Source organism: Mytilus galloprovincialis, chromosome 1 (assembly GCF_965363235.1).
Source record: "Mytilus galloprovincialis chromosome 1, xbMytGall1.hap1.1, whole genome shotgun sequence".
Classification (NCBI taxonomy): domain Eukaryota; kingdom Metazoa; phylum Mollusca; class Bivalvia; order Mytilida; family Mytilidae; genus Mytilus; species Mytilus galloprovincialis.
In genome coordinates, this window is record NC_134838.1 from 80,825,319 (window position 1) to 80,852,841 (window position 27,523).

Here is a 27,523-nt window from a genome sequence, read left to right on the forward strand (position 1 = left end):
TTGAGTTGAAGAACAATAGTTATAGAACTATTGTTTAGATGTATTGTCTTTTATCTGTAGATCATTCGTTTAAATTAAAGGATGTAGGTTTATCAAAAGCCTGCACTTGACCAAATTTGCTTTAGGATGACACCAACTTTTCCCACGTAACAAATAAACTATATTCTGACTGGTAAATAATTGCAAGCATTTAAGTGCTTTGACAAGTAACCATAGGCAGATCCAGGGGGGGGGGGGGGGGCTTTCGCGGGAAAAATTTGGTTGATTACATAGAGAATCACAGAAGCATGACTGGATCAGACCCCCTTATGAAAAGTTCTGGATCCACCACTGGTTACTTATTCCCCCTTCTTAAGACTTCTTGCTTTAAGCTACCATTGAAAATAGCAGGACTACATTTTAGTTATTGAAGTCCTAAATTCTTATTTACATTTGAATAAGGCTATTAAAATTTCAAATGCATTTTTTTCTTTTTGCAAAACCTTTTGAATTTTTGCAGTTATCAAAAGCATTGTTAAAATTTCTTTATTTAAAGTGCTTGATACATGTATAGCTACCATATGTGAACTATTTGGTGGCATTTAATACCACAAGAACTCTATGTTTAATGTCAAATTTGTTGAAAATATGCCATGTGACAGTTTCTCCTTTACAGTATTTTTGCTAACCTGATATAAAAGGACCAATCACATTCAGCAGATAATTATTCCCATATGACACATTTCTACAAAAGTTATTTCCTAAGTGTTTTTACTGTCATCAAATGAATAAACCATTAAAGTAAAATGTCAATTTTTAAGAAATTAAGATAATCGGTAATTAATTTTGTTCATCAACCTAATGGAGTCATATTTAGATGAAAAGAATTCATTTAAAATTCATTAGAGCAAATTTATGAATTCTTGAAAACACAAAGCCTGTGAAGGAATTTATGTTGTTCAGAGTAATTTTCTGTAGTTTAGATATCTATACATTTATTATACCTTTGAGCAACATTTCATAACGAGGAATTCTCTGAACTGGTCCTAACATATGATGCTGCAATGTTAAACTACCACATTCAGGGGTCATCTGGAATAATTATATAAATTAAATATATGTAGAAAATGACTTGCAGGGTAAAACTATTACTGAGTAAAAAACATTAACTACACAAAAATAAAGACCACTGTGAACATCTCCCCTCCCATATATGACTTGGCAAATAATATTTTGATCAAGATCTGATCAAGATACTATTAGTTACATAGTGTGCTAGTGACCTAATACAGTATATATGGGGTCAGTAAATTCCATATGGGGTGAGAGCGAAGCTCGAATCCCCATATGGAATTTATTTACCCCATATATACCGTATTACGTCACTAGCACACTATTTAACAAATTTATCTTACAGACTATCTTAACGTGTAAAATTTAGACTAGTGACCTATCAAAGTGAGCAAGTTTTCAATACAGTTAGCATTAACATGATCCACTACTAACCGTGTATGAAATAAGCCCCGCCTCCTAACTAACCTAATATTAAATATACACGGTTTCCCCAAGGACGCTTTTAACCAATCATATTCCTAGAAATGTATAGGAGGTAAGATAAATAAACATATCTACCTGGTTTTATGAACAGGAAAACCTTATTTTTCACTTATACATCTTACTTAGTTTTTTTAATCATATAAACTATGGTTTTGAATGTGTATATGTATATGTGCTCCGATGCATTTTTAACTACTTCTTAAATTTATTTTGAAGTATTACTGTACCTTTATAGAACGGAAGATATCAAGAGTCAAGCTAACACCTCTTATAAGAATAATAACCTATAATTCATGAAATACAAGGTATGAGAAACTGTCTTCAATTTGCGATCAGTATTAATTTAAATAGTTTATGCATTTCTGACTGGATGCAATTATCATCACCTTTCTAATTTGTAGACCTAAAGCTAAACTCAATCACGGTCTATTTAGACTATTTAAAGGTCAAAGTGAACAATTTGTGTATGGACTTGACTAATCCATTATTGATTTGTATATAAATTTTCATTTAATGTACTGAATTAATCTCTCATACATGCATACATTGCAAAACTTTTGTATGAAACTACTACATGAAAAATATCATATGAGTATCAAGAAAGGTTCATGAAACATCATATAAATGAGATCAAGGAACAGTCATACAATATCATAGGGGCATCTAGGAACAGTCATATGATATCATAGGGGCATCTAGGAACAGTCATATGATATCATAGGGGCATCTAGGAACAGTCATATGATATCATGTAATCATCAATGAACAGTCATATGATATCATGTAAGCATCAAGGAACAGTCATACAATATTATGTGACCTCAGCATCAAGAAACAGTCATTACATATCATGTGACCTCACCATAAAGGAACAGTCATACAATATCATGTGAACGAAGCATCAAGAAACAGTCATTACATATCATGTGACCTCACCATTAAGGAACAGCCGTACAATATCATGTACCGAAGCATCAAGAAACAGTCATTACATATCATGTGACCTCACCATAAAGGAACAGCCATACAATATCATGTGGCCGAAGCATCAAGAAATGGTCATTACATATCATGTGACCTCACCATAAAGCAGCCATACAATATCATGTGACCTAAGCATCAAGGAACAGTCATAAAATATGGCATAAAATATTCTATGTAACATATCATACAAAGTGGAGAATAACCATATCAAAAGGACATCATAGATATACATCGCAGAATATCATACAACAAGTATCATATGAAGGTACAATGACCCTTCAATATATATACAAAATACTACATTATATCATTTTGTTACGTAATGTTAAGCACATACATCCTGATTGCTTTGAAGAAATAATATTTAAATGGGTTTATTTAATTAGTTGAAGGTCAAGTCTTTACATTTTCCTTCCTGAGAGCAACATTTTAATTTTTGAAAACTCAATTAAGAATAACAAAAAGTCTTAATTATCAAAAAGGATAAAACGAACAAGAAAATAACTATACTGTTAAATTCTGACACTTATTTTTTAGAAGTTTTAATTACTCATAAAAATTAAAACTCAATATGTTGGTCTTCCACCTCAGCTATGCTAAATCACTAAATCCAAACTTAATTTTAAGATAAGATGCGATGAATTGAATACAATTAAATTTCCATGAAAATAATAAAATGGAAAATGTGTCAAAGAGAAATCAACCAGACCAAAGAGCAGAAGTTGAAGGCCACCAATGGGTCGTCAACACCTCAAGAAAATCCCTCACCCTGAGGCGGGCTTCTACTGGCCCCTAAACAAAAATGTGTACTAGTTCAGTGAAACAGCAGCAGTCCGTTTGCGCCAATTACTGTTTTTCAGGGGTATCATTTGCGCCAATATTCGGAACTCATTTACCTGTACACATATCTATCATACATATTAATGATTAATATTTATTCTTATTTTTGGCTGAAGTATCATATGTTCGGAGATGTTTCACCATGAAGATGAGCATCTGGAGAGAAATGACTTGAAATGCATTAGACAGTCCATGTACAGAGAGAAGAAAACTTGTTGAATATTTAATACAAAATTTGCCAAAAGTGAAGAAAATAGAAGCTTTTGCTGATATTGTTTTATATATATTGATGAAACAGTGCTTTGTTCCCACCATCCGTATCGGCTAAAACCTTATCTACCACAAGATGTACCAGTAATGGAGCAGAAGCATTCTACAGGAATTATTATGAACCGTTTTATACATTTCACCCTTCAATGTTGTTTTTTTTTTTATAATAAAGTGAAGTTACATGTACAAGTTACTACATACATTAAATTAGGTAGTATCCATGCAGCAACATTTTCCGTATAAACTACCGGTTCCAAGTTCGAAATAAGGAGAAGGGAAGTCATATTTCTTCTAATTGGCGCAATCATATGATTTATTTTTGATGCAAATGTTACCATGTAATTTTAAAACAGGTGGCGTGCAAACGTAGCATTGAAGAAAAAAGTTGTGCTGCAAAATGCAAAAGGACGCATTTTTGGCGCAATTGGATCTCTCCCAGTGAAACTGGATGTCATTTTAAGCTCAAAAACATATAAATGAACTAAAATTAAAAACATACACGGCTAACAAAAGAAAGAGGCTCCTAACATGGAACAGGCGCAAAGATGCAGTGGGGTTAAACATGTTTTATAAGATCTCAATACCAGGTTCTTCTAAAATTTGTGTTATTTAAAACTGAAATCCATGGTATGTAATATTAGCAGCATATCCAAGATATAGCACTGCTGATTGCTTAGTTGGATGCAGAGAAATGTTATAAAGGTTTCAAATTTACCTGTATTTCTTTTACTATTGATGCAAACTTGGGCGACTTTTCTGACCAAACTGTTATCAAATTCATAGCATTATCAAAATTTTTTACATATTCTGTGTACATTTTCAGCAGTGGGGCATACTGTTTCATCATGTCACCAATTTTAGATTCTGGAGACCTGAGAAAAAAAGTACATTTTTTTTTTTTATTATGTCAAGGCCTGTATAACTGACTCTGTATATTTTTTATGTTTCATTTTCTCAATTTTCTCAATTACACTCAACCTTCTTTTATAGAGAGTTCCTTTTTCCTTTGTTTAATTTTTAACTGGATATAAGCCTGAAACAAATAGACATGTTTGCAAAATTTGGAATTATCTCCTCTTAGTTATTTTGACAACTTTTATCGTTTTTATGAAACATGAAAAAAATATGTGTTGGTCTTTGTGGTAGTCTTTATATGTATTCACATGTATTATCTTCAGTGTGGTTCTTAAAAGGAGTGATACTTTTTAATAAATTAAAATATGTTTTTTAGTGGTGGTGAAAAATGAAGTAAAGATATCAAATTTGATATACAATGTTACATTTTCATTATCATAAGGTGATCTTCTAAATTTATAGTGAGATTTTGTGAATTTATATCCCTCCATTGTTGTTGTCAAAATGAATGACTAACATGAGAATTCTAAGTAATGTACTGTACATTAAGTCAACTGATGAAAAATGTATGTTTTAGTTGTGACCCTAGAAATGTACTTTATGCAACTTTTGCAATCAATTTTAAACATACAATTTTTTATATTTTTTCTTGTTTACTACATCTTCTTTTCAGCAAATAGTTTAATGATTACCACACATAATCCTTGCTTAATTGGTTGAAAGGGAGAATAAATTCCTAAAAATTTGACTTATGCAACAGTTTCTTGGAGGAAAATTATGCATTACTACTTTTAGCAAGCGAAAATATATTCTATACTAATCCAAGGGAAATAAGTTTGTGACTGGTGTGTAACCATGATGCAAGGTTAAATGGCACTGAACTGTGGGAAAGGGATTTGATGTGAAAACATGAGGCAACTACCTCTTGAATTACTTGGACAAATAAAATCTATCAATAACATATTTCTTACCAATTTTCAACACGATCTTTTATCTGAGGTAATAAGAAATCATTATGGAACTGATAAATACTCTGTACATTAGAGAACATCTGAGGTATGACTCCATCGGGAAGAAAATTGTGGATCTTGTTTTCTTGTACAACACGAAACTGAAATGTCTGAAAAAGATAATAATTTTTAATAATATTGTCAAATTCTAACTTTCATGATAGTATTAAGGACAATGGTCAGAAATAAAAACAAATGCATTGATATGAATCGTAAAAATGTTGCAATTTAATTTGTGGAGAAAACAAGAATGTGTCCATAGTACACAAATGCCCCACTGGCATTATCATTTTCTATGTAACAGTGCACAGACTGAAAAACATAATGCAACTAGGTGGGGCATACAAAATCATATGAGATATACAAACTTCAAATAGAATTTTGAATAATAATTTGAGAGGTAGTGGTTTTAAATTGTCCAGATAATTTTCCGGCTAACTTCGAGGTAAATTTAAAAAAGATATCAGTAACCCTTAAAAACCTGAAATTATGTTAGAACATCATTTGGTATTACAAAATGTATGAACATGATGAATTTCATTTCTTTTCATGTAACTTTTAAATAATGTAAACAATAGATAACAAATTAGGATTTCTTTTAGTAATTGGTAATTAGTTGAGGTTTTACAAATATCCATCTCTATCCGTTAAAATATAGCATTGATGGTAAACTATCAAAGGTAGACAACTTAATAATTCTGAAAATTCCTAAACAATCTCACACACATGAAATCCAAAGAAGGCAGGCAACTGTTCAAAATAGAAAAATCCTTAAAAATCTCACACACTTATAGCGTGTTACAAATAACCTCATTGCATTTTTAATGTGTATGAAATATTAGCTGCTGGACATAAAAAACAATTAATCAAACCACTTTTTAAACACAATTACCAGAATAAAAACAAGAAATGTGTCCACTGAATCCAACACCTCACTTGCACTTTCACATTTCCATGAACCATTGAATCTGGGTCAAAATCTAAATTTGGCATTCATTTAAAAGGACAATTTCAAGTTGTAGTTTGTGATTGAGTTACTCTGTTGGCTCAAGGTCAATTGGTGTAAATGTAGTAACTCAAGTCATTGAACAATAAGCTCTGACTGTGATGTAATAACATAACCATTGTGTCATAGGAAATGTACAGGAAAATACACTAATTTGATAGTCGTCTGTATTTCACTTAAATTGATGAGACGTCCAACAATTTGCTAACTGCTAGAAGGGACGTAAAAAAAATATAATTTAGGTTATTCAAGTTGTCAAACCCTTTTTTCAATTCAAAAGTTAACAGAACAAAATACACATTTTAAAATAATGTTAGATAAACCAAAAGCATGCCCCTTAGACAAAGTTTATTGAAATAGATCCAAGAACTTAAACTACTTACATTTTTTTTTATGTTTTTAAGATATTTTAATGAAGAGATGAAGCACCTCACTACAAGTTTATTTTTGAAAGATACCACTAGTGTTTTAGACATCAAGTGTTTCTAAACCTGAAGTTTTTTAATTAAAGAAAGTCTTCATTTAATTAAGTATCTAATAAAAAATAAACTTCATTTAATACATAAGTGATCTCTTTTACAGTTGTTTATATTATGTCTGTCTTCTTTCAGACTAAGCAAATATCAGTAATTGATTTGAACTTTGACTTGAACTTATCTGTAATTCATAGTTTCCTTTTCAATGATTCTACTTCCTCGATGCAATACTAATTTTTCCTTTTTCTTTAGAATTTCATATTTACAGTAAAATTTACAAAAAATTACAAAAAATAATAATAATGCAATATTGATATTCAGACTTCATCAGCTTGCTTTAGCCGCCTCACATGATATTCATTCTGATTAAATCAGTATCAAAAAACAAAAATACCATTATTATCAATGTATTCCTAAATTGTGGGTAACTTTCGAAAAAATCTCATTAAAAAGCTACTAGTTAAAAGACCATTTTTAAAAGTGAGCTTTATTCAGCAGAATTCTTTAGACACTAGAATAAAGACAAAATAACCTTTAATTTTTTACCAATCAAGATTCATAACAAGAGTTATTCAAAAACTTTCACCTTCAAGCACTTAAAAATATTCAAAGTAAAAGCTAGATTTAAATAACTTGATCGTAATTTTACCAAAGTTTTGAATGCATTAACTGAAATTTTTTCAAAAGTTACATAATTATTTTAATTCATACCGATTTAACCAATTACATGCACAAGAAATTATACATGAGAGCCAGTTTTCAAAATGAATAAGTTCTCTAACTTGACATAACTTTGTTAACATATACACTAGTTTAAAATTACATAGGTTGAAAAAAACATTAAAAATTCAGATGACTACAAAAAGTTGTTCTGACATCTGATTGAGTGACAGATTTGTTTGTTTGGATTGTTTTAAGGGGAAAGCCACAGTGTACAAAGAGAACCACAGAACATTGACAGGAAAACTGACATTCCTAGTCTATTAAGATTAGAGTCCAACGTGCAAGGTTCAAACTTATGACCTCACTGATGACAGGCTATGGATTCAGTAGTTGGAACTACTAAGACCACGCTAACAACAATCCCCATTCTGAGATTTAATATAGCATGGGTTTTTAATCATAAAATCCAGTAGCTTTCACTACAAGTTGTTTATAGGCTATTGTTGGAAATTTGAAATTTATTGCAATCTTTATAAAAATTTGAAATCTTTTTCTGACTTGATACTGGTGAAAATATAATTATGTCAACAAAAACCAAATGATGGCCATGTTTATCCTCTGTAAGGATTGTTCTTTAAAAAAAAATTAGAGGAAAATAACAACAGGAAATCATCCTACTACATGCAAGCTATTTTTAGATATTCCAATCTCATATTATTTCTTAACATTTATAAGGATATATAAATATACTAAATAATTAAGATAGGGAATCAAATAGGTATGATATAAAATGTAACTAGTATTACATACATCAAAAGAAAATGTTTTACTTCAAGGGAATTTTATATAATTCATCCTACGACTTGATTAACATTACTAATTTCCTTAAGGATTGTATTTCTACTTTTTACTCTCTTCCATTCAGATCAAATCCAAGTCTGGACCTCAATTCAGGAAGTTGTACAAATCATGTATTATAATCTGGTCTGTATTATGGAGATTAAAATTATAATTTCACTATCAATATGTGCACTAAAATGATCTGTGTCAAAAATCTTTTTAATAAAACAGGAAGTTGTATATTAGATCAAAATTACACTTTTTTAAAACTACTTCTCTAAAGATGAAAATTTGGCTACGTCTTGTTTCTGCTCCATGCATTAAATAATCAAATTAAAATGTATTTGATTCTTTAACTTCTAGGTAAAACTTTCCAAGAATTATATTTGCTCAATGAAGTCAGATTTATTCATGTATGATATATAAAATACTTTTCTTAAACTCTCCAATGGTAAATCTTAAATAAAATGGACAAAAACTAAGGCTAAGTCCCTGGCCTTTATTGAAATTAGTTACTAGTATTTTTTTTTAGATCTCTTTTGGTCACAACTTCAGTTATTTATATATCAATGGCTTATAGAGGCTTGAGCATTCCAGATGGAGGTGAATCTGAAAAAGTCTTTAGAACACACATAACTGATAAAGTGTTATTTTCATTATATTTTCATTATACATGAACATAATCAGTGGTGGATCCAGCCATTTCAAAATGAGGGGATACCAACACAGAGTAAAAGGAGGGTTCCAACTATATGCTCCCATTCAAATGCATTGATCGTCCAAAAATTAGGGGGGAGGGGGTTTCAACCCCCAGAACCCCTAACTTGGATCTGCCACTGATACTGGATTCATTCAAAATGCTTTTTTTACAAAAAACTGTCTATAACAAGCTAGCTAATGAGATCAAGGGATACTTTAAATTCCTATATCTCATAGCTTCAATAAGGCCACACTTAAAAATACTTTGGTTTGCCCAAACCCTACCCATACTGACCATACATTGGGAAAGTGGGTAGGTAGGTAGGCATTTTCATTTTTTTTCTTTCTTTCAAAATGTTTATTAGTCTACTTGGCGATCTTAATAAAAAAAAATAATTTCACATCAGGACAATAAAAGAATTTGGGTAGGCAGCTATTTTCTGGGTAGGTAGGGTTAGGGCAAACAAACCTATTCTTTTTTATGGCCTAATCTAACTGATCTAAAATGTAACTGCTGAGGTTAACTGATCATGCTGATAGTTAAAAGTAAGGTTAACGACCTTGATTCAACACTTCAAGTTATTTACCTGATCTAATAATTTCAGTCTCTCTACATAAGCTTTCTCTGTAGATAATAATTCCTCTACAATCTGCTGTATCTTGTCTTTAGGAGGTCCTGAAACTTCTGTACTGTCCTAAAAATATAGTTGTCATCTTTATTACAAACTTGAACAGATATTAAAGCAGTTTACATTCTGTAATAATTATCATGATTATATACTTAATTTTTATATTTAGTATAAAAGTGTATTGAGAAGAGGATACAGACATTTTAAAGAGGGTAATGAAATTTTCACTATGTGCGTGTGTAATTTGGAACCATAATATAAATTAACTGAAAGACCATGTACAGCAAAATGCATCGAGTGTGTCAGTAAAGGTTATATATATTTGGTTAGCTTGCTTGCTATCTGAACCTGTACTAGGTCAGGCAATCTACCCTCCTTTTAGAGTAGAGTAGTTCTTCAGACAGATTGATGGGTTATCTGTCTGACTAGTCTACTATTACAGGAGGGGAATATATCGAACTGATTTTAACATGTTTAAAATGACTTCACAGTCCAGCTAGCAAGCAAGCTAACCAAAGATATTACATTTACCTGCACCATGTACACACTCAATGCATTTTGCTGTAACAACTTCCACATTATTGTAGGCATGTTATACAAGTAATCTATAAACTGTTTTCATTATTAAGGCATACAAAATTAATATAATGTATCCCCCCAAATAATATTAAGTAAAAAAACAATGATAGTATCAAAAGTTTACCATTATCAATGTTAACTGTGATCCACATTTTCATTACTGGGAATTTTAAAATAAATCACTCAACAGTTTGAGACGTTGAAAGAAAGCCATGTATCTCTGTGAATAATATTTTCTGCGCTGTGAATGTTTTTTTTTTTATTATCCATGCTCAAATGTTCTGTTCATAAGATACTGTTATTCCATAATTGTAGGGTTGTTTTTATCGAGAAATTATATGGCTACGTAATATCCAATTTATTCCTAAAACATTCTTGCACCTAAGGCACCTTAAGCCAAAAAAACACACAAGGTATAACCCACTTCTTCCAATATAATAGTAAGGCACAATTACAGCACAACTTTTCTTCAAAATGCCACTAACACACTTAATATTATCCTTTAAAAGGGAGATAATCCGTGAATATGGTACTTTTAACACAAATATTCTTCTTGTTGAACCATAAATTTGTAATTAAGTCCAAAAGGTTATTTATTACCGGTACATATACATACTTGTATAGGTTTCATTTTCATATTAATATCATTTCACTATCAATGCTGATATTTCACACTAATTAAACAAATGATAAAACATGATAAAACAAACAAGTCATTGATAACTGAACTTTTACTTTTATTCAAAAATTGAAATTGTGAACCTCAACCCAGTAACAGATCAAGTTCCTGGTTCACTTTTAAAAAAAAACAAGACTAAGTTCAGTTGTAATTCAATCGGTAGGACCAAATATACAGAGATTGATCTTCTATACTTCTTGCCTATATGTAATTTACTGCATATAAAAATGTGAAATGTGCTTATATTTATATAAGTGTTTAACTTTATGCATTATTACAGTAATAAATTTGAGAAATTGATGTTATAAATTTTAAAGATCTATTTCAATCGCCTGATAACAGGGCATTAAATTCATAGAAAACAGACATAAGCAATCCAAAGTTTTGAAGGTCACTATTCTAGCAAATAAACATAAATGAACTTTAAACAAGGTGAACTTTGAATCCATTTAAAACATCCAGGAAGACTACAGAAACTGAGATGACCTAAATTTGTAAAACTTTTTACAGTAGATTTATGCTAATTATTGATTTCAGAATACAGATTGAATAATTTAGTGTTGCTTTTTAACTCCACTTTCAGCAGTATTGACTTATTGTGGTGGTCAGTTTTTATTGATGGAGGACTTCGTGCCAGGAAAATATCACAACTTTTGGCAGTAAAACTGGTAGTCAATGAAGATAGTACTTCAACACATCAGCGTTGTGTGCAGGATTCAAACTTACAACCCCATTGTCAACAGGCTATTGATACAGAAGATAAACTGCCTAGACACTGAGACCCTTCCAATAAACTGATGAATATTACTGAGTCAATTGCTGTATCATTTTGGTCTCTTGTGGAGAGTTGTCTCATTGGCAATCATACCACATCTTCTGTTTTTATATATATCAGAAGACAAGCAACACTTGTTTACTACACAGACTAACAACTTACAGTGAAACCTTTATTATCAGATTCTGTTGTCGCACTACTTGTTTCACCTGGCTTTACTGACTCTTCATCACTATCTGACATGAAATCATCATCTGATTCGGACCAACTAGAGTCAAATAACTTTTCAGCATCCATACATATTCCTTCTGAGACAAATCCTGATTCATTCTCAGTTTTATCCTGCCCACTAGAGGTGGTATCAGATGTACCACCACAATCGGAGGATTTTATACTGTTCCTGTTACTACTACTTGCCGATTCGTTGTTAAAAGTCGTGTGTGACACATCACTCTGAACACTATTACAATCGCCATTCACATTCTTTGAATCTATTATCTTATCTCCATTTTCAGATAACAGACTTAAACCTTCAGTTTTATTTGTCTTATTCTTATTAATCTGAAAGACTAAAGCTTTAACATAGCCAGGTTTAACTGCAACACCTCCAAATTGACCAGATTCCTCATCAGACATATTAGGATCTTTCTTTAATTTAGTCTCTACTTTTTTAAATAGGATGCAATGCTCGTCGTTTGCTGACATATTGTGTCTGTGAAGGTCTGGTGAGTTTGGGACAGACATTGAGCGCCTTATTCTAGGATCTCTGTTTCCACGCTCATTTAAACGTCGGAATCGCTCAAGTCTTTCCCTAACTATACCCTTTGTTTGTGGAGAACTGGGTGTAGACTGAGTAGATGCTTCTGTAGAAAGAGATCTTTCAAATGTTTTAAGTGGAGTCGGTTGTGATTCTTCAGATAAACTTCTCTCAAGCTGATTTTTCTCACTACAAATGTCTGTTGCTGTTTCAGTTTTGTTCTCTGATTGTTCAACACTTTTTCCTGAAGATCCTGAGATTCTATTCTCTGGAGAACTTTTCTCCTCTTCCGTTAAAGATTTATCAGAATTTCTGCTTTTTGAGGATCTTTTTTCTTTTGATTTTCTTTTGAGTTTTTTAGAAGATTCATCCAGCTTTTTATCTGAAGTTTCACTTGAAAGTTCCTTGTTCCTGATACCTTCTTCTAACTGATGAAGTTGAAATCCATCAACCTCTATTTGAGTAATTTCCTCGATAGAATTCTGATTGACGACATTCTCCTTTATAAAGGTATCTGCCTCTTCATCCTCATCAAAACTGGTGCCAAAAAGTTCAGAAGGAGAACTGAGAGTACTGCTACTTTTGGATTTCTTGGAAAGTTTTACCGTGTTTAGAAGTCGATCAAAGAACTTTGGCCTACAAGGTGCTGTAAAATATAAAAACATACATTTATAAATGTTTCTTTTCATTGCATGGATATGATAAACACATGGTGTGTTATAAATCATCTAGTCAAAATCTTGATTTAAAAAATATATAATAAAAAATTGTCATTGTATGCTGTTCTAAACCAACATACCGAATATATATAAAATCTGTAAAATCAACTATGTAAATAGATATAAGAAACATGAAACATGAAACATGAAAACTTAATTAAACGCCTATTTCTACATATACAATATGTATTCAATGGCGTTGTACATAAATGACATATAAAATACAAAAATAAATAAGGGGATATGGTATGAGTGCCAATGAGACAACTCTCCATCCAAGTCACAATCTGTAAAAGTAAACCATTATAGGTCAAAGTATAGCTTTCAACATTGAGCCTTGGCTCACACCGAAAAAGCTATAAAGGAACCAAAAAAATTACTAATGTTAAACCATTAAAACAGAAAAATTTTGCTTTAGACAGACAGTCAGCCGCCTAATGTATGTACAAGGAAGATATTTTGCATGCGTCTTTATATTCCTTTACATCTTGAATAAAATAGGCAATATAAATTTGAGTCTACTTATTTTATCAAAATAGCATAAACATAACTAATAATATTAGTATATTTTCCAATATCTTAAATTGTTTTTTTTCTATTATGTCATTTGTAAAACTAAAAAATAAAATTATCACATTAAATCAGTACACCTGGCCATTAAGTCTAAAAATGTAAAACAAATCCCAAGTCAATTTTAAAAACAAAAACTAAATGCAATACATACTGAACTCCTGTCCCACACTTTAACAATACAGCAATGAATGATAAAATCCTTCTTGAGTTAACAATATGATACAGGTCAGTAGTTCTATGTGAATAGACTAATAATTTCCTTTTACATTCAGAAATCAGGAAGATTTTTTTCCAAGATTTTCTTAGCATATATATTCTGAGGGAAATTTAGTATTTATTTGCTGAATCTAGTCCAAAAGATTGTGTCACGACATCTTCCATAAAACAATAAATATTGTGTGTTTTACAAAACATCTTTTAACTAGTAAATTTTTCTTGAGTACAATTATTTCCTCAATTGAACTGAAGACAATTATAAAATCTTCCTCAAAATCAAATTCATAAATCAATACAATTTATTGGACTTCCTTCCATCTATTATTCTTCTTGTAATAAAAAGAGCAACAAAATTATCTTAACTCGTCACACGTTCATTGAATTTGTGGTGTCACCGTTAAAACATATTTTTCAATGAATCCGATTGATGGAAGAATCAATGAGTTGATTAGTTTGTGATTCAGACGATGATGTGAAGGAATGACAGTTCACACTCGCTAGCCTTGTAAAATCAATACTCTTTATTATAATACTCTGTCTTGTAGTGAAATGTTCACTTTGTTTATGGAATAAATAATGATGTCCTTCCTTAAATAAATAGCGACAAATTGTAATGAGAATTTGAACTATTTTAGGTAAATGCTATTAGAGGTGATATATATCTAGTAGATTCGTAAACACTGTCTTCTTGTGAAATTTTCAGTTTGTGTATGGAATAAATAATGGTGTCCTCCTTTAAATAAATAGCGACAAACATGTAATGAGAAATTGAACTATTTTAGGCAATAGCTATTAGAGGAGATATATCGAGTAAATTGGTAGACAAATCGAGTTATTGTCAGTTAGACATATAAACTTGTATTCCAGTAATTGGTTTTCTCAATTGAGACTAATAACGCTGTATAATAGCAATGAATAATAGAAATGCAGTCGATTTTGTTACAAATTGTTGCAATTTAAACTTAGGGTTAAAATAACTGGCTCATTTTCCTCATTTATTTTCAGTAAAATTCCATGCTTGAAACTAATTCATATTTGATATACATGATGTATAAAAAACAAATAGATGTTCTAGCAAAGTATGCTAGAAGGAAGTCATGAATTCTTTGTTTAGACATAAATTAAAATTAAAAATAAATATTATGTTTACATTTTTAAAGAATCTGGAAGAATTTCTGGTTTTCTGCAGAAATTTTACCCCCTAAAAAACATGAACCAACAGGTAAAGATTCCTTTCCTGATTGATAAAAAAAAATGTGAAACATGGTTACAATATCATTCAATTTATCAATACCTTCTTATCATTATTCCTATTTCCATTGTTTGAAATATTGTGCAGTTATTGATATAGAACTAATTAGCTGATAAAAATATGCACCTTTGCACAAATTTATCTTTACGGAAGGGCATGTTGGGAGTCAAAACTTCAGCTTCCTGTTAACCAATTAGCAGATAAAGAAATTAAACAGACCTTTTCCTAAGAAAACTAATTTATGCATGGATCAATAGCTAAATTCCCACAGACGTTTGTAAAAAAAATCAAAAACAACAAATGCAATTGTTAAAAATTTCTTACCCCACATGCACATGATCAGTAATCCATTTTTGTTTTTCTTCGGTGAAATGATAAATTTTTAGAAAATCAATGACAGCAATGCATTCTGTGGACTTGCATGCTGACTCACAAAAGGTCAAGGTGGTATTGGAATTTTTTTCTCTCTGTGATCATTAACGACATAACTCAGGTATGTCTCATTCATCAATATATGCGACAATTAACGAGTTATAGATTTTTACATAACCGGATAAATTATACTTTTTATCCATTGATCACAAGGGAGTGTGTGGGAGGATCCTATTTTTTGACATAGAAGGAATATTCCAAAAGAGATAATTCTTAGGAATCATTTCAACTAAAGATTATACTAGATGTTGCCCCTTTTACTTACTACTTATTCCTAATTATCTTGATTGATATTTGTTCCATTTTTTTAAATAATTGATTGTAGCTTTATTTATATAATTTGAATATTCATGAAATACTTGCCACTGGATGTTTAACAAGTAAAAATTAAAATCATTCACAAACAGTAATTCAGACATTTGTACTCTACTTAATGAACTGTTATCACAGAGATATGTCTCGCCTTTTTGTAATTTTGATTATGCAAATGTTGAAATCAAAATAGCAATACTTTAACATTTAAGTTACACAATTAAGTTATGCAAATATTCAAAGTCAATGAACCATGACTGAGTTACATGGCTAAACAATCTCCATGTAAATGAGATGTGCCAATATTAATACAACTGCATACCAAATACCATTGACTTATTATAAGTCGTTCCCGAACTTAAATACAAACATTAACTTGTAAACTATGTAAAAGTTTCACAAGTCTATGAACCATGAAGAGGGGATGGGGCTTTATAATCTCCATGGAAACGATACTTGCAAATGACACTAAATTTGCATACCAAATAACTTCGCTTAACATAAGTAGTTCATCTTAAACTGATCTAATCACAAACTAATACATGTAAACTAAGATAAGTTTCAAAGTCATATTAGACTGTGACTGAGGGGGCGAGGCGAAATATTTTCCACCTGGAAATGAGATGTACCAATGCTTATACAACTGAATACCAAATATCATTGACCTACCTCTAATGGTTCCCCTTGAACTGACCTAATTACAAACTAATACATGATAACTTAGAAAATTCTCAAAGTCAATAGACCATGACTAAGGGGCAGAGCTAAATGATCTCCATGGAAATGAGATATATGCCAATGCTTATACAACTGCATACCAAATATCATTGACCTACCACTTGTGGTTCCCCAAAAACTGACCTAATCACAAACTAAAATCTGTATACATTTATAAGCAAAAATTTCAAAGTAAATAGACCATGCCTGAGGAGGCAGAGCCAAATAATCTCCATGGAAATGAGATGTGCCAATGCTTATACAACTGCATAACAAATATGATTGACCTACCACTTGTCATAAACTAGACCTAATCACAAACTAATACATTGTTGACGCTGTTGCCGCCGAAACAGCATACCTATGTCTTGCTTTTATACTCTGTCAAGGTGAGACAAAAAACTAATAAGCTGAACCTGATTTCAATTACATATGTACAGTTGATGCTACAAAAAGCCTTATCACAAACTTATGTTTATAAATATCAGAGTAAAATTTAATGCAACATGTTCTCAAGATTTTGTCAATGGTTAAATATTCATTTTTCGTGAAATTCATAGGTGATACTGGGAACCTTAAATTTGAATATTCAGTGGCGCACAAATGTTTTAAGGGCTTTTCCAATATCCATTTGCTATTCTATATATTGTTTGCAGGAAAGGTCAAAGCAGAAAATTAATTATCCATATCATGGATTCCATAAATATATAATGTATTTGTAATAGAAGTAGAAGATTACAGGTTCCCACAAAAATTACGATTTTTCAGTTACCTTTTTTTATATCATTTCATACAATCTGAGGTTGCATGTATCGAACAAAGTTTAATGACTTATTATCAACTACTTTTTTAGTTTTCATAGAACATCTATTTTTAAAACCATATATTTAGCAAATCCTGGACTGGAGTGTTTGTCAAATAACCTGAACAGATTTTCTGAAGGGCTTTTATATAATATTCTGAGAATTTTCTCAGGTAAATTCACCTAAATACTACCAGGAATGTCGTGTTAATAGTACATGTAATATCAATATTTTGGGTGGCATTAGCTCAGATGTAAGGCTTGTTTACCTTTTGCCTTTTTTCTCAATGTAGATAAATCTGGAATAGATCTAGTTCGGTTAACTTTTTTTAAACTGACTTGCACAGATCTTGTACCAGTGACAAATATCTGATCATCAAAGGCCCTCAACTCATCTTTAGATGATGGCTTTGGAAAGCTTTCAGTTTCTCCTGCAAAATAAAGAAACATGTATGATACAAATAAATTCAAGTTACATGATATATAAATGAAATAAAAAGTAAATATTAATGGCATGTATACAATGGTATATGTAAGCAGAAATTTAGTATAACATCCATCATCACTGAACTAGTACACATTTTTGTTTAGTGGCCAGCTGAAGCACAACTCTCGGTGCTGGATTTGTGTGGAAGACCCATTGGTGGCCTTCAGATGTTTTCTTTTCTTGATTGGTTTGTTGTCTCTGTGATACATTCCTCATTTCCATTCTAAATTTTAATTTTATAAACAAATATCTGTCATGTGAAAGTGCTGCAGCAAGGAAGGGGTACTATAATTTTGAAAACTGAGTTTTACAAGTGTCTGTAGTTTTGTCTTTAATTTGCATAGTTTGCATCAATTGTGGAAAAGTAAATTAGAGTGACATTTGTTTGATTTTAAATGTTAGAAAACAATATTTTTCCCATTTGAGGGAGCACACACAGTCTGCCTGTTCAGGCAAAATGTATGGTAAATCTTAAGAATGTAGGACAGAAAGTCACAGGACAAAAAGTCACAGACAGAAAGTCACAGGACAAAAAGTCACAGGACAAAAAGTCACAGGACAAAAAGTCACAATTCATTTTTTCTGATTATTTTCTTTGAATAAAAAATGCTTATTTTTACAAAAACATTTTTGTATTATTCTTGAAGTATTGTATATTAACAAAACTTTGTGAGCAAAATTTATCAAAAAAATATCAAAGATGATCAAATAATTGTTAAGAAAACAAAATGTCAAAGTAGATTAGCACTTAAATGCTTCATGGTGCCAAGAAATATATCCTTTGCATGATTAGAATTAAATAAATCTTCATTTTTCAAGTAAAATGATAAATTTCCTAAACTTTAATATGAATATATGTATAAAAAAGTTAACATTTCAAGATATTCTCTTCTATGTTCAAACATTTGTCAACAAATTATTTGTGAATTTTTGTCCTATCAAATTTGTGACTTTATGTCCTGTGACTTTTTGTCCTGTGACTTTTTGTCCTATGACTTTTTGTCCTATCAAATTTGTGACTTTATGTCCTGTGACTTTTTGTCCTGTGACTTTCTGTTCGTTTACCAATCTTAATTAGTGTATGAATCTTTGATGGGTGTTTTCATTATTGATTTAATAATTGCATGGACATTTTTTACATCTGTAAATGTACTTTAATGTGTTGCCCTTAGATTTGAATTTAAAACAATACAAAATCTAACTTTAATCTTCTTGAAAAAAAAAACCACTGAACCAGGCGATATTAAAATTTTAGTTTTTCCTCGAGCATTGTCTGTTCATGGAAGAAAATATAATTTACAGCAACTTAAGTTAGATATTTTTATGAGCATTTACTGTAACATCATAGGTAAAACTGCCATCACTTTTATCCTGTGACTTTTTTCTGTTTACCTAACAAACATGATCATTAACATTTGCTGGCTGACCAGTTTTATTATAGACTGTCTTACGGAAAAGTATTTAATCAAAATTTCATGAATTTATCAAATATATATAGCAAAAAAAGAAAGAAGAAAAATAGACTTAGTAAAATTAAATAAATTTAAAACGTTTACATTTACCTTAAGCGAAATACATATGAATCACAAATAAAGTGTATTACAAAATTCACAATAGGTGTCACTTTTGGATTAGTACAGAACAATAGTGGACAGAACTTATCTGGACACGGTCATCTATCATAAGGTCATCAATACATGGTCATATTGTATCTGACATAATTATTCACAAAAACCATGATTATTAACACTAAATAAAATATAAATCTGTCAACCTGATGTATCGTTACCCTTCAGTGCCCCCAGGTAATTATTACCTGTAAAATCAACAGGATGTGCTAATTAATATTACACCTAATTATCTAAAAGCTTATTCCAGGAAGATAATCACTGTGTATTTCAACTCTGTCTACTACCCTTATTAATTATTCAAGATATGATGATTTTCATTTATCTTTTGATGCCACGGACAGAAAATTTGCAATTAAAATATTATTACTGTGCAACATGCAGAAAAACAGATGTTTGAGAAATAGTTCCGTTAATTGAGTATAATGTTTTCTGACTTCTGAAGTCTTTAATTGTAATTTTATATATTAATGAATTTGAACCAGCTGTAATTAAGAGTTACATAATACTGAAAAGCATGCATATTGACTCTTACCATCTGCACTTATTTTTGTAATCATGGTTATAGTTTGTATGTAAGTAAACATCTTATTAAAAAATATACAACTTAACCATGGCAAATACTTACAAGCCCAAATTTAATGGATTTTCAGTTATAAACTTTATATGTACTCGGGAGTACATAATTTGTGCTCAGAACACCAAATCCAGTATTTTGATTGGTTGATTTCTGAGTTTGAGTAGGATCATCCTATTCAAAAGTTTTACGCCTGCAAGGCCTGCCATATGTATGTGCTAATTTGAGAAGATTTAAAACAGTATTTTTGCCTATTAACGTAACAAAATCGGGTAACATCGAGTGCCACTTTCCCAATACCATGCCATTATTTATAATTCCTAATGCTTACTTAACAAATGCTTAATTGATTCTGATGTTTAAAACTCATCCAAACAACAGAGATATTTGTGCTATTTAAAATTAACTTTCCTATCATAAAACAAGTGAGGAGACTTCAATACATTTTACATTTTATAAATCTGTCCCATTTTAAAGACAAGCTTAAAGTATCACTAAAAAATTTAACCCACATAATTTTTGTACTAAATCAAAGGATTTATTCAGTATCAAAATACTAAGAAATATCTTCCTTTTTATCTAGCAACAGAAACAACCACTTATTTTTTTTTTGGACAGGTGTCCAGCCAAGATATTAGAATACTTCCTACCTGAACGACAGGTCAGTCTACACCTGTATTTCCCGTGATTTATTGGTCACAAGCTACCTCTGATACATATTACTGTGTTGTAAGTGATGTCATTGTTGTATGACAATGATTTAGTTGTTTTTTTACGATTTATAATTATGTATGTCCCTTAGATAATTATGTGTACTTGGTAACTTGGCTAACATGTGGACAAATGAATCAAAGTGTCACCTTCTAAAAAAAAAAAAAAAACGGGATGTTCTGATGAATTTTCTTTCTCTTTTGCAGCCTGACCTAATTACTTTTAAAATAGATTCCACCTACAGTTAAATTTACCTAAATTATTGGTACTTTCTTATATCTGTGCGATTAAAAAAATTAAAACAACTTGAGGTTTCAGAGATATAAACCTGAGGGGATGTAGAGATATTCTTAAGTAAATCAGTGGTAGACCAATCTATCAGATAACCAGAGATATAAACCTGAGGGGATGTAGAGATATTCTTAAGTAAATCAGTGGTAGACCAATCTATCATATAACCAGAGATATAAACCTGAGGGGATGTAGAGATATTCTTAAGTAAATCAGTGGTAGACCAATCTATCATATAACCAGAGATATAAACCTGAGGGGATGTAGAGATATTCTTAAGTAAATCAGTGGTAGACCAATCTATCAGATAACCAGAGATATAAACCTGAGGGGATGTAGAAATATTCTTAAGTAAATCAGTGGTAGACCAATCTATCAGATAACCAGAGATATAAACCTGAGGGGATGTAGAGATATTCTTAAGTAAATCAGTGGTAGACCAATCTATCATATAACCAGCAACCACTAATCACTTTCCTTTCTCAATTTCAAATCTCCTTATTCAACGAACCTCAGGTCATTACAAGGCCTGGTTGGTGCAACATATCAATTATATTTTGGTGGTATAATTTCCCACTATGGAAAACTAACTATTGGTTTAATTTTTCATATGGTATTTTGACCCCAGGTTCTATTTCTCATACCCAAAATAGTTCAATTTTAAGGGGGTTCAATTTTCCATATGACACCAGTAATCAAATGTAGTCCATCATCCATACAAAAAGTCAGGCATACCAGAAGATGAGATACTATAAAGTCCAGACTGTTAAGTCCGTCATTAGTAAATGACCACATTCCAATTTGCCATTAATGATTGATGTCATTGTCAATAGTATAAAAACAATTTGATGAAACCAATTTTTAGAAAATGCATATATTATGATTCCATTCATTATCATATGCACTCAAAATGCACTTTAAGGAAACATTGAATGAAATATTACTATTTGTTTATTTTGAATACCAGGGTTGGAAGCCTTGGGGAACAAGTTGTAGTATTACATCAGGGTATGACAGAAACATGTCATGCATGACTAACTTCTGGTATGCCATAGTTTGACTGATATATAGTTTACTATATAACATTTGGTTTTTCCACCAATAATAATTTTCCCCTCAAGATGACCATTAACATAATATTAACAATATCCTGATAAAATACAAATAACCATACAAGGGTCCCTATGAGGACCAGTGTATAAGTCAAGCATCATATTTTTTACTTTATCAAAGAATTTAAACTCTTCTATGACTAAATCATAAGTAAACACAAGAGCAGGGGTGGATCCAGCCATTTTAAAAAGGGGGTTCCCAACCAAGGACAAAGAGGGGGGGGGGGGGTTCCAACTATATGTCCCCATTCAAATGCATTGATCATCCAAAAAAAAGGGGGGTTCCAACCCCCGGAACACTCCCCCTGAATCCGCCACTGCAAAAGTACTTTCCAACAACTAGAAGCTACCCCATATTGACAAAAAGTGAGAGAGAAAAAACTGTACATACTCTTCCTCAAGGTGACCTTCTCCTTAAAAAAGTCTTTCTTACAGTCCATCAAATCAAAGGAGAGTAACAATCCTACTTTACTTTTTTACATGTATAATAATCTTACTGACTACAGCATTATCCCATCAATTGATTTGAAATATTTGTGGCATACCAATCTAAGTGCATTCATCATGGCTAAAGGAGAAAATCCTACATTCAGATACTGGTGGAAATATATTTTCTAATTTCATTGATAAACACTTAAACTAAGAAATTAGGTACTCTTGAAATAGTAAAATTTTCTCCGGCAATGAAAGTTGATATGTACCAACAGAATGAATTCACAGTATGTAAATTCTATAATGGTCCCAATTTTAGTGATATGTATACTATAATATATCAGACGTGTCATTACATGTATAACTCTCCAGCATAGAAAAACAAATTACTTTATTTTTTACATCCTTGTGTAAAAATCTTCAGTTCAGAAAATCATTTTAACAGGCCAACCCAAAGATGATGGCTTACGGCTGAATTTAACTTTTAAGATTCTTTAAACTACTTTTCTTATATTCTTCATTACAAATTTCAGAAATGTTTAAGAAACTAAGGTAAGTTGACCTTAGATGAATTTGGCTATTTTCTAGGTCCCTTTTGGAAATATATCTTCACATGCTTAGGTCTTATACATCTTTGACTTTCAAATGTTTTGATTTGAGCTTTCCTGCTGAAGGTAAATTAGGAAAAGCGCTTGGACACGCACAATCAATCAAGTTTTATGTTTATTTACAATGAAATTATGAAATAAAAAAAAATTGTGTAAAAGAACTAACAGAAATACTCACAGTCGACTGTAAAAATCCTAATGGAGTCTAATACAGGGAAATTTTGTTTTTCTAATATTTTCTAACTTGAACAAAGAATGTGTCAAATCAAGGAAATGAAGAAAAAATAGATCTTAATTTGGTTCAATGCCCAATGGTTCATTTTGTTGAAAATATATCTACTTCCTTTTATTGCATAATGCATAATATTAAATGCAATTATTCTACATATATCGTATTGTGTCTGGTGTAAATGAGTATGCAAACAAAAACTAGTATAAAAACTAAGTTCAGAGAGAGAAATTTTTCTGACCAAGCTCTTATTAAGGAATTTAAAAAACAGATAGAATATCACTTTTTATATACTGTGGATTCATTATTATTTGTTGGATACCAATTTTTGTGGGTTTAGTTGGAACAGGTGAACCATAAATTCAAATATTCAAAGAAATACAAAATTCCTAAAGGCTAGGTATGCAGAGATGAGCAAAACCATAAAATCAAATATCCATGAAAATTCAAGTTTTCCTCGATCCACGAAAACTGATACCCACAAAAATAAATGAATCCACAGTAAGCCTTAGTCCAACTCTAACACATCAGCCACAAGATTGTTTGTTACCTATACTATTGCCAACAAGAACATTTAGAAGCAGACCAAAATTGTATAGTTATATGCACGCTTAGTTAATGGTTTAACAATATTTACAATCCTTTTGCATTACAACATCTAATATTGAATTGAAGATTTAGGCTGGATTTTTACAAAAAATGAGCTAAGCTGGACAATTATCTAATCCTGCTTTTTTATGCCCCATTTATGGGCATTATGTTTTCTGGTGTGTGCGTTTTTCCGTACGTCTGTCCATTTGTCCGTCTGTCCCGCTTCAGGTTAAAGTTTTTGGTTGAGGTCATTTTTGATGAAGTTGAAGTCTATTATCGACTTGAAACTTAGTGCAGTACTACATTTTCCCTATGATATGATCTTTCTAATTTTAACACCAAATTAGAGTTTTCACCCCATTTTCACAGTCCACTGAACATAGAAAATGATAGTGCGGATGGGGCATCTGTGTACTAGGGACACATTCTTGTTTCCCTACTTTTGCCTTCTTATCTTATACATGTATCACTAAACATGAATACTATTCATGGGAAGCAAATAGCTTTATACACACAACCCTAAAGTTATTTAGGCTTTCAAGAGGAACCCCAAAATATGGAAATTTTGGCACAATGGTAAACAAGTAAAACGCAGGAATACATCCCCCATGCAAATATATAATTAAGTTTGTTCAATAAACAATATGGCTGCATAACCCACATTTATTGAGCAATACAATCTGTATTATATGATATGAATAAAAATCTTAGACTATATATTTATTAAAATATTGTTTATCTGGAAGTACAATGTACTTAATAAAAATTTTTTTTTTTTTAAATGAAAGTCTTCCTGTTCCTTTACAGAGTATGTGAATTTTAAAAATCAACATTTATTTTTAAATACTTTTAATAATACAACCATTCAAAACTGGAATAAAAGAACTTATTTTCTAAAGTTTGATTAAATAGATAAAATTATTTCCTTCCTCTATCACTATAAAAATGATTGGTGATCATCATAATAAAAAAAACTTCAAATGAACAGCTGTGGTATAAAGTTGTCAGTTTATAAGATATCATTGATTTCAATTTATATGATACTTAACATAAACACGTACTGTCATCAAATATGAAATATATTGTATATAATACTTAACATAAAAACTGTCATCAAAATATATATACACTAGGTATAACAAAAAGTTGCTTTGTCAGGGCAATCCAATTCCAGTTCTTTAATAAAAGTAATTTGAACTGATAGTCTTTTGAGGTAACTAACATTGGAATTAAATATTAAACTTCAGCAGTGACAGCAACTTTCCAGTGAGGCAAAAGGTAACCAATAAAGCAGCATCACTCATATTGAATCCCAACAACCAATGAGGGTGGTTAAGGGTTATTTTCGTGCAACGTGATCGCCGTTTTTTATTTCACGTTCAACGCGTTTTTACTTTTTTATTTGACGTTCAGTGCAAGACAGGTGCCTCGTTCAACGTGTTCTGCTTATTCAATTTTACGTGCATCGTGATTTTCAAAGTCTTATTTTGCGTGCTCGGTATTTTTCAAATAAAATTCAAACACTTGGCAGGGATCGTCAAGAAATACTTTTTTAAAAGCCGTAAACCAATTATATCATAAATGTGTATACAAAATCGGGAATATCAAGTAAAATAAAGAGTTAATATATACAAGAAGACAGTGACTCAGTCACAAAAGGTTCAAATAAAAGTATTTATTTTTCGTGCAACGTTCATTACAGAAATTATTTCACGTTCAACGTGAAAGTATGTCTTATTTCACGTTTTTTTCGTGCAAGCACCCCCCTTTACCACCCTCACCAATGTATTCATGTTTTTGACTAAAAGGGGGAGGGGGAGGGATTTTCAAGCTGCGTCTAAGACCCATTGGTGGCCTTTAAATCTGTTCTTTGGTCTGGTTGTTGTCTCTTTGACATATTCCCCATTTCCATTCTCAATTTTAATGTTTTTGTAAATTCATGTTATTTCATTCATACCGGTACTTCAAAGCTAAAGCTAAATGCAAAAAGTATGAATACTGGTACTATACTGAACAGTCTTAGGGATGAAATAATGTTAATAATGCTGTCATATTATTTCATTCATACTAAGCAAACATAATTTTTTCAAGTGAACAAATTTGAGGAATTTTAGAGTTTGACATATTGAATAGATGCCTGTCTAAATTGTTGAAGACTGTATGCTATCCAATAGATCTCTTTTGGCTTGTTTTGTTTTTCTGGTTGATGTCGTATTGGTGTATATCCAATAACATCTCAAATCTGTATAAATATTAAATTTTGTCCTAACATCTACAATTCAGACAAATAATAGAAACATTTATACAAAGGAGTAGGGGCAAATTAATAAGGCCCTTATTTGGCCCAAAAATTACTGCAAATTAAAAAGTTATCATACATATTCTTAAATTACTAAAAACTTGACTAAGGTATAAGGTACTTTGAAAAACAAAACAAATTTGACATCGAACTAGTGTTTGAATTACTATCAAACACTGAACTTTATATCAGTAAGTGCTTCCATAAATTTGCCAAAAAAAAAGATTCAATAGGAAGGTTGGACCTGGTTACCCAACTAGTGGAAGATATAAATTCCACTAATCTATCATTTATAGTTTCTTCTGTCCTAAAAAAAAAGAGACATTTCTACAATTCATTTCTAACAATATGAAATTAGGTCAGGTTGGTAACTCCAATTTACTCCAAAAAGTCTCGGATATCTATTTGTTGGCTAGAATTATTGTAGGTTTGGATCACAGACTGAACTTTTAAATATTGTCTTCTATAACAATTTAAAAATAATTTTGTTTTCCTGTTTAACTTTTACAAGCACTTAAGAAATTACGAATGAAAATGTATACATATATTCAAAATATTGTTGCAGTATAATTTTGAAGTGATACTCACTTTTCAGTTTATAATATTATTCCTTAAATGCATGTAATACACTTTATTCATTTATAAATGTTAACTAAATTCCTTAATTATGTACAAAGACATCTATATACTCCTAATATATGCAGAAAGTAACAAAACAATACGAAATCTGAATGTGTGCCAATGATGTTGTCCATAAAATCAGGAAGTCGACACTTTAATAACATTGACAAAAGTGATGTATGTCATTTAAGTATGTATCATTGTGTTTTATTTACATCGCTCACTATTTTGTAGTAAATATAGGTATTTAAAATAGGTAATTCAAATTTATTCATACTACCTACGAAAAATTTACCTATGAATAGAAGTCTATGGA

General features: G+C 30.9%; 1 protein-coding gene across 5 annotated transcripts in view; it reads right to left on the reverse strand.

Moving 5' to 3' along the window:
- The window catches only part of LOC143085466 (FYVE, RhoGEF and PH domain-containing protein 2-like), a 63,818-nt gene that overhangs the window by 19,847 nt on the left and 16,448 nt on the right, over positions 1-27,523 (reverse strand). For 4 of the 5 annotated variants that reach the window (XM_076261835.1, XM_076261826.1, XM_076261852.1 and 1 more), the window contains 6 exons: positions 17,891-18,052; positions 12,004-13,244; positions 9,767-9,874; positions 5,457-5,605; positions 4,346-4,502; positions 984-1,071 (listed from right to left, as the gene is read on the reverse strand). In XM_076261835.1, coding sequence (XP_076117950.1) covers positions 984-1,071; positions 4,346-4,502; positions 5,457-5,605; positions 9,767-9,874; positions 12,004-13,244; positions 17,891-18,052 — 1,905 coding nt within the window. Of the gene's footprint in view, positions 1-983; positions 1,072-4,345; positions 4,503-5,456; positions 5,606-9,766; positions 9,875-12,003; positions 13,245-15,682; positions 15,780-17,890; positions 18,053-27,523 lie in introns of those variants that run through there. The other variant, XM_076261861.1, reaches the window with a different exon arrangement.